We start from the raw sequence: 9193 nt of genomic DNA, 5'->3' as shown, positions 1-9193 counted from the left end.
AAGCTCAGGCCTGGCCTCTTGGCTTTTGCACTGACCGTTACCCGGTTAGGAACGCCCTTCCCCACATCGGTGCTCCCATCTCCCCATCCCCACCCCTATGCCCAAATGTCACTTCCTCTGAGTCCCCTGATCATACTCTGGTCTTGTTTCTCTATGGCTCTGGTCGCTGTGTTTGTGACCGCTATGTTTTTTGTTCCTCCTCCTGCATCAGACTAGGTGCTCCCCAAAGGTGGGCGCTGTGCCCTGTTCTCCTCACCAGATCTTACAAATGGGGAGAGTGAGGCCCTCACAGGGGGCAGCCTCTGCCCAGAAGCACGCAGAGGTGGCAATCAGGACTCCCCACGCAGGTCTGGAGCCCACTAGCACCACCCCACTCTTCTCCGTCTTGCGCCCAAGTTATCTCCTGAGGCTGGGTGGCTGATGGCTTTATATCAGAGACTGCCAGGGCCCGGGGCTCTCAGACTAGCCTTCCCAGGAGCCAGGCTTCTACCTCTCTGTTATGCCTGGAGCCCAGCGGCTGCCGAGCGCCTGGCATCCCAGCCTCATCCCAGCACACTGACACCAAGGCCTGGCGGGACCTTTCTGATTCTACTAGTGTCTAGAACCTTCCCCTTTGGCCTACCCTGAGGCCACTCTAACCCCTACACACTATACCCTCCCCCCATGTCCCAGGCTCTTCACTTTGGCCGGAGTTTGAATCCTGCCCTGCATTTCCTCCAACTCCTGCCCCTTTCTGGAACGCCGGGCAGGTGGCTTCACTTCTCCAACCCCCAGTTTCCCCATCCTCCCCCTGGTTAGGTTCTGGTGAAGTATGGCGATTTACACTATGTCCCCTGTATCGGGCAAATGTTCAACATACATCCAGCGAAGACTGAATAGTCCTCCTCACTCATGTCACCTTCCCCACTGGACCATGGTCCCACTGGAGCTTGGCGCACACCTGGTGCTCTGGCAAAGTTGGCTGCTGGAATGGGGAGGAGGTCTCCCTGATCTTCTGCCTCCTGCCGGCCAGGGCCGTCCCTGCCAGCGGAGACTGATGCTGATGTCCTCAGGAGGTGTACCCAACTGAGCTCGGGCTTAGGAGGGCTACTGGGCTAGAACAGTGATGGGACCAGCTCGGCTGGATCCCCACATCGATTCTGGGCCCTGGAGTCGAGCGGCCACCTCCCATGCTGTGATGACCCGTGTCCCATAGCCATGCAAAACCAGGCAGCAGCTGGGTGGGTCCTGCTTTATTCAGAACTGGCAAGGACCCCTCTCCTGGTTGCTCCATGCCCACCGGGGGCCTGGGGAGAGTTGGGGGGCCAGGGGACCAAAAGGAAGCTCCTGGCTGCCCCCCGCCCCGGCTCCAATCAGGGAGGAAGCGGGCGGTGGCCCACCCCTGCCCTCGCCTGCGGTCCGGCCCTGTCTTCTGCCCAGACAGTCTGGGTGGGGAGAGCCCTGGTCCACTCAGCCCAACTCAGCTTCGGCTCCTTGAACTCCAAGAGGCGCCACTGTACAGGGCTTCCTGGATGGCGTGGAGGTGGCGGCCACACGATGGCCAAGATTGAGGGGTCTGGTGGTGGGCAGGGTTAGTCACCCGCAGTCTGAAGGGGCCACAGGTGGCCACTGGCATGGGGGGCTCCGGGCTGCCTGATCCAGGGGTCCGGGGCCAGGCCGAGGCGGCAGGGGTGGTGGGGGTGGGCGTATGGCTTGGGCGATGAGGCCGGGCAGGGCCTGCAGGGAGGCGCCCAGCGCATCCAGGCGGCTCTCAAGGGCGGCCAGGCGGGCCTCGAGCTCCTCGTGCTGGGCGTGCAGCTCGGACATGAGGTCGTACAGGACATTCTGGGTCTGCCAGAGACAGAGCAGGAGAGAAAGGAGAAGCCAAGTGAGAGAGAGGGAGGGAAAGACGCAGAGAGAGACGGGAGACCAGCGTCAGTAAGGTGGGAGCCCACTAAGAGGGACCCAAGTGGGAGATGACTGTGAGGGCACCCTGACCCCACAGGTCTCCTGCTGTACCCCCATTGCTGTACCCCAGGGAATGGGAGGAGAAGAGGCAAGAGGAGAGACAGGTCTTGAATGCAGGGGACCAGCAGGCCTGAGGAAGGTTGGAGGAAGTCCTGGGGTGGATGTGGCCAGAGCCGCCCTGAGGGGATGGACTGGCCACCAGGCACATGAAGCCCAAGAGTGGTCTTGAGGCTGCCTTCGCACAGGGGAACCATGGGCTGCAGAGCTGGGGTCGGTGGGGGGTGGGGCAGGTTCTGGGCTGACACTGCTCCAGGCTGGAGATGTGGTTGAGAGGGAGGAGGTTCAGCTGAGAACTGTCCCCCCTGCACTCCACAGTAGGCTGAGGAGGGGACAAGGGTCAGCGATGGGGCAGGGGTATGGAGCCGGGTTGGCAGCCATGACAACCGGACTCCAAGGCTCTGACCCAATCACAGACCAGGGGGCAGAGCAGCTATGACGATTTCCATCGCAGCAGGCAATGGGATACCTCCAGCACCTCGACTGCTCCCTGCAACCCAGCAAGCAGCGGCCGGTTCTGCTGCTGTACAGATGGGCCCCGGGAAAGGAAGGGAAGGCCAGCGGCTCAGACAGACCTGGGTGCAGTGCCACTCTTGCCACCAGGTGGCGATAGAACATCGTTCCTCGTCTCTGCCCGCCTCTCAACATTGACCAGACCCCCAGGCCAACAGCGGCTGACCACCCCCTGGCCTGAGTCGGGAGGAGAGATGCTGAGATGGGAGAGAGGCCCCCTCCTGACCTCGCTCCTCGGGAGGGGGACAGGATGAGGCAGCTACCAGCATCTTGCTTCCTTCCACCCCAGCCTCTCCCTCCCAGCCTCTGTGCCCAAGCCTCAGTGGTGACCCCACCATGTTTTGTTACTGGCCCACGCACGCCAGCCCCAGGGTGAACACACCCTTTGGGCCTCCTCTTCCACAGTCCCCAGGGCCACAGGGTAACATTTAGAGGCGTCCAGCCTCTGATGATTTTTTTCAGGCTTCTCTGAGGTTTCAATTCTTCAAAACTTAGAAGACACCTCGTACTTTGGTCGGGAATACACAAATTAAATCAGCAGTCTTGGGTAGGAGCACATTAAAGTTTTAATACTGGACGACATTTTAACCTTGTTAAATTTTAAACATTAGGAACCCCTACCATCCTATCCAATTAAAGCCTTACTTCAAAGCAGGCTTTGTTAAATGTACTCTGAGAGGGGCGTACTGCCGTTGATAGCAAGGTTTAAATAACTTTGAAAAATTCAAACTTCAATCATCTGTACTAATGGAAGAAAGAGCGATGTAGATGATCCAAATGATAATAACCAGTACCTGAGTTATTCAAAGGCATTTCCTATGTATTTCTAGCTCTAATCTCATATGACATCAAATTAGTTTGGTGAGGGTTTCTGTCTGCTCTCAGGATTATGTTCTTTCTACTACCAACTGAGTGATTTCTTCAGGGATCCACAATATGGGTTTTTTTTTTCCCCCTTCTATAATTTTTCTTTCCAAATTAAATTTATGTAGGTTAATATTATACTGCATTTCTCTTGATAATGTTGAAGAGAATGAGTCCAAAACGCTCTGGGTATAAGAAGGAGAATAGGACTTAACATCTTCCCAGAGATAATATTAAATGAACCTCAGCCTAATTAGCTAAATAAGGGGGAGGGAGCCAGTGAGCAGAGTTCACGCGTGAACCACTCGTGGAAGGTAGGCCACTGCTCAGAAGGGAGTTTAGGGCAGTGGGGTGCGTATGCTAAGAGCCTGCCTGACAGAAGTTGGGTCAAACGTCCCATCTTCGGGAGGATGAATAAAAAGTGGGAAATGGAGTCAGGCTTGATAATAAAACCAGCGGAGAGATTCGTGTGTAACACAAACGGGTCTTAGAGAGCTCTGGCCACCAACTTTAATCTCCCGAGGGAGGCTGAATTGCTGCACAAATGAGCTTTCTGCTGAGTCTAGAATCTGAATTTATATCCATCGCGAAAGAATTTTGTTTTTCTCTTCAGTTTTGGAGGCTGTATGTAGATCTGCCTAAAACAAAAGGGCACATCCCCAGTTTAGCCCACTAATGAGATACTCTGATGAAAGCTATTTTATGAGATACTGTTTTTTAAAAATAAAAGAGCTGCAGAGTTGGGGCTGGTCCCTGCCTGCCTCGCTCGCACCCCTGGCCTGCGTCAGCTGTCTGTCCTCCAGGCGCCACCACAATTCCTCCCCTGGCAGGAGGTGGTTCAGTTCTTTTTGGAACACCTCCCTCTCCTCCCATGGGGGCCTGAGCAGCCTCCTGTGGGCCTGAGGAGCTGCCCACCCCCCTGCCCCTGCCCTGCTCACCTTGGCCAGGTCCGCGAGAGTGTTGGCCTGGTCATTCAGCTTCCCCTGCTCAATCTTCACGCTCCGGAGCCTGGGGGACAGATGGGTGGGTGGGGTTGTGGGCGGAGGCTGCAGGGGGCAGTGGGGTCCTTCATGCACCCGCCCCACGTGGGGTCGTTTTGTGAGCCATGCAGGGGGGATGGGGTGGGAGTTAGCATCGGGCCCCATGCTCTTGGTTCCCTCCCAGCACACATGGGGTGGCAGGGCCTGGGGGATGGCTAAGCCACCTCCCACAGTGTTCCCCTTTCTGGTCATGTCCCCTCGGGCTCAGTCAGGATGTCCTGGGGAACCTGGACCCTCCCCCCACCCCCACCCCTGGCCTAGATGAAGGCTGCACCGGGTCTGCAGGGTGGCTACAAGCCCGGGCCACTGCCTGAGGCCAAGGGGTGGTAGCACTCCACAAGCTGCCCTGGGCCTGTGCCCCTGCCCCGTGCCCACCATACACCCCCACCCCCACCCCCAGGAAGAGACTTACTTCTGAGCTCTGGCAGGACCCGGCAGAGCAGGGAGAAATCACAAGGCAATTTTAACCTCAGTGCCGCTGGGTTGGCTCATGCCCAACCCTGCCCACCTCCCGCCCGCACAACCCCAGGACCAGGCGGGGGGCCCCGTGTGGCTGCGGGGGCCGTGCCAGCCCCTTAGGGATGCATCTCTTCTCTGCCCCTCCCTCCAGCAGGGCCCCCCAGCAAATGCAGCTGCTTTCAACCTGTGGTCCTGCTGTATCCTAGTCTGTGCCAGAAACCTGGCCCCATGGTGGGGCATTTAGTCCAGAGAACTCTGGCCATGCTGTTTCCCAAGGCGGGTGACAAGGCTCAGAGAGGCAAAGCCAGTGCCCACTGGCCTTCCAACAGGATCTGAACCTATACCTGCCACTGGGCCATTGCACCTTGGCCTCCCAAATAGCTGCCCACAGGAAAGGGGGTGGGGAGGTGGCTATACAGTATCCTGGACCCTCATCTCCATCCCTGGTGTAGTGAAACCGGCCCAGGGAAGCGGTTCCAGGTAAGGCTCCTCCTCACTGCTCCAAGCTCGAATCCCTGCATGCCCACATATGACAGATGCTTGGGGAGGCCCTCAGGGCCCACCTATGCTGGGTACTAGGATCCCTGATAGGACCCAGCCCTCGGTCTGGAGAAACACGGTGGGTACAAACACCCCCAGCCCTAGAGGTCTGAGGCTGCCCCGAGTGGAAGTCGTGATCTGCCGAGCTCTGGGGTGCCTCTTCCAGGGAAGTCAGTCTTGACCTCTTTGCAACCTCCATGTTATGTGTTGAACAGTGTCCCCCCCGCCAACCGAAAAAGACATACTGAAATTCTACCCCCCAGCACCTCAGAATGTGACCTTATTTGGAAACAGCGTCTTTCTAGATCTAACCAAGTTAAAATGAGGTCCTGGGGTGGGCCCCAAAGCAACATGACTGGTGTCCTTGTAAAGAGGGGGAAATTTGGACATAGACATGCACAGAGTGAGGACGATGGGAAGACCCGGGGGGAAGGCCATGTGAAGACGGGGGACTGGAGTGATATATCCAGAAGCCAAGGGCGCCCTGAGGCTGTCAGAAGCTAGGAAGAAGGCCTGGGACAGATCTTCCCCTAGCGCCTTCGGAAGGAAAATGGCCTTGCCAATGCTTTGGTTTTGGACTTCTGGCCTCTGGAACCATGAGATTATAAATTCTGTTGTTTTGGGGCACCTGGGTGGCTTGGTTGGTTAAGTGCCTGCCTTTGGATCAGGTCATGATCCCAGGGTCCTGGGATCGAGTACCGCATCGGGCTCCTTGCTCAGCCGGTAGCCCACTTCTCCCTCTGCCTCTGCCTGCCGCTCTGCCTGCTTGTGCTCTCTCTTTCTGAAGAATAAATAAATAAAATCTTAAAAATTAAAAAAAAAAAACCTTAAAATAAATAGATGGATAGATAGATAAATCTATAAATAAGAGTGGGACAGTCTCACCCTAGAACAAAGGGACACAGGTAACTCATAGAGCAGGTGCCTTCTTCCCCAGACCTGGATCTCCTCAATTCCCATCCTCCCACTTTCCTTCAACAACCTTCTGGAACATTCCTTGGGACAAAGCCCAGGGCAGAGCCATGTCTGTGTCCCCCATGCCTGGCACACCAGCTGGCATAGGAAATGCTGGTATGATAAGCAAATGAACGTATCGAGGGTGGTATCAATGCTAGCTCCCATGTTTAGAAAATACTGGACAGCAGGTAGGCATGGTCGAGTCCCCAGCTGTGTTTGATCTATATGTTATCACTGGAGGAAAGATACATTAATTACCACTGCCTCCACATTAGAGATAAGAGAATGAAGCTTGGAATAACACAGTCACTTGCCCAGGTCCCCACAGTTAGGTGGCAGATAGCAGACGGGGCCCCAGTGGTCGGTAAACACCTGTAGGAGGGTCAACAAAGAGGGGTCTCTGTCCTCAAGGGCCTTGGGGTCTTGTGAGGAGGTAGGACTGAGACCTGGACACAGTGAGGTTGAGTAAATGTGGGACCAGCTCCTCTCCCCACTTTTTAGATGATGGTGGGAGCAGACACAGGGGCAGGGGGTGGGGTGGGCGTGAACACCATGTACCCAGGGACTATGCCAGGCATTCCTGCCTATCATCCCATTTAGATCTCCCTGCAGTCTTGTGAAGTAGAGACCGTTATCATTCAAAACCAATCTAGTTATAACAGTAAACACAACAAATGTAAATGGACTAAACTCTGGAGCTAAAAGACAGTTAAAAGCCCCAGGAAACTTTGGGGCCAATGGACCTGCTTTTTATCTTGACTGTGGCAATTATTTCATGGGTATATATACTGATCAAACTTTTTTTTTTTAAAGATTTAATTATTTGGGGACACCTGCGTGGCTCAGTTGGTTGAGCAGCTGCCTTCGGCTCAGGTCATGATCCCAGTGTCTTGGGATTGAGTCCCACATCGGGCTCCTTGCTTGGCAGGGAGCCTGCTTCTCCCTCTGCCTCTGCCTGCCTCTCTGTCTGCCTGTACTCGCTCTCTCTCCCTCTATCCCTGACAAATAAATAAATAAAATCTTAAAAAAAAAAAAGATTTAATTATTTGTCAGAGAGAGAGAGAGCAAGAGCTCACACAAGCAGAGGGAGCAGCAGACAAAGGGAGAAAAGGAGGCTCCCCGCTGACCGAGGAGCCCAATGAGGGACTTGATCCCAAGACCAACCCTGGGATCGTGACCTGAGCCAAGGGCAGATGCTTAACCGACTGAACTACTCAGGCCCCCTATGTCCCATACATCCTATATGTGGCTACTAAGCACTTGAAATGTGGCTGGTCAGAATAAAAATGGACTATAAATATATAATACACAATAGACTTCGAAGATTTAGTGTCAAAAGCTTTCTAAAATAGCTCATTATTGAGTTTTACATTAATCATATTAAAATAACGTTGCATATATTAAATGAATATATTAGAATTTATGTCACTTGTTTTCTTTTACTTTTTTTAAATGTGGCTACTAGGAAACTTAAAATTACACAGTGGTTTACATGAGAGTTCTAGCAGACAGTGATTGGCATATTAGAGCCTAGCCCAGGCCAAATCTGGCCAGCTGCCTGTTTGGGAAAAATAAAGTTTTATTAGATCATGGCCCACCCACTCCTCTTTACTGCATTCCTGCTACAACAGAGAGTAGAGTAGTTGTGACAGACTGTCTGGTCCACAGAGCCTCAAATATTTACTCTCTGGCCCTACAGATAACATTTGCCAACTCCAGCTGTACACTGGAGGGACTTAAACTTAAGCCTAGGGTACCTCCCAGACTCCACTGTAACCGGCGTTGGGTGCAGCCTATAGGATTTTTATTTTAATTTAATTTAATTTAATTTTATTTTTTGCCTGTAGGATTTTTAAAACCCTGTGGGTGCAAGCAGCCAAGGATGAGAACTACTTGACTAAATAATTCTCAGTACAAAGGGACAACAGAGAAAATCAAATAATTTCTAATTACCCCACATGAGCACATGTATCAGGACAAAAAGTTAATTCTGAGCTTCCCGACAGCCAAAGCAAAAAAGGGAAATTGCTTAGTATCTAAAAGGTAAAATAATTTTGGCTCTTCTGGAGAATAAAATATGCTTCTTGCCATTTATGTTGGGTGGGTTGACTGACTTTTCTTTTTTTATTATTTTATTTGAGAGAGAGAGAGAGAGAGAGTATGTGCACAACTGGGGGAAGGGCAGAGGAATAAGCAGACTCCCCACTGAACAGGGAGGCCGATGTGGAGCTTGACCCCAGGACCCCGAGATCATGACCTGAGCTGAAGGCAGACGCCTGATCAACTAAGCCAGCCAGGTGCCCCTGGGTTGCCTGACTTATCCAAGGTGATCACCCTAGACAAGTGGTGGGCCCATCACTGCCTCCTTCTGACCATCCACCATCCCACCCAGCACAAAGGCTTCAAACCCCAGCCAACTGACCACCCGGAATGGGAGGGGCCATGACAAGGCCACGCTAGCTGTCTGGCCTGGCCCGTAACCTCCTCCCAAGGACCACAGCTGCCTCTGCACCAGGTGGACACAGAAATGTGAGCGGGAAAGGTGCTGGACTTACTGATGGATGGCTTGGAGGAACTTACGCTGGTGTTTCCGAACCCGGGCTTGGTCTGGCTTCTTCACCAGCCTGGTGTGTTTGTAGATGAGCCACGTCTCCCTGAGAACGTTAGCAGCGGCATTTTTTACCTGGGGCCAGAAAAAGAACAGTTCCTCAAGGTAGGCACAAAATTGTAGAAGGTTCTGGGAACTTCCAGAAGCTGCCAGAAACTCTTAGAAATTCCTGGAAATGCCCCTCTGGGGTCCTGGGCCTGTAAAGTGA

General features: G+C 53.5%; 1 protein-coding gene across 5 annotated transcripts in view; it reads right to left on the bottom strand.

Moving 5' to 3' along the window:
- Positions 1-1217: 1217 nt before the first annotated feature.
- Positions 1218-9193, bottom strand: part of KCNN1 (potassium calcium-activated channel subfamily N member 1) — a 30094-nt gene continuing 22118 nt past the window's right edge. For 2 of the 5 annotated variants that reach the window (XM_059160488.1, XM_059160486.1), the window contains 3 exons: positions 8933-9060; positions 4320-4389; positions 1218-1830 (listed from right to left, as the gene is read on the bottom strand). In XM_059160488.1, coding sequence (XP_059016471.1) covers positions 1576-1830; positions 4320-4389; positions 8933-9060 — 453 coding nt within the window. In that variant the 3' untranslated portion in view covers positions 1218-1575. Of the gene's footprint in view, positions 1831-3065; positions 4020-4319; positions 4390-8932; positions 9061-9193 lie in introns of those variants that run through there. The other 3 variants (XR_009350656.1, XR_009350657.1, XM_059160487.1) reach the window with 3 other exon arrangements.

Source organism: Mustela lutreola, chromosome 2 (genome assembly GCF_030435805.1).
Source record: "Mustela lutreola isolate mMusLut2 chromosome 2, mMusLut2.pri, whole genome shotgun sequence".
In the NCBI taxonomy this organism is placed as follows: Eukaryota; Metazoa; Chordata; class Mammalia; order Carnivora; family Mustelidae; genus Mustela; species Mustela lutreola.
Note: the sequence above shows the minus strand (reverse complement) of the source record. Positions and strands in the feature narration are given on the sequence as shown.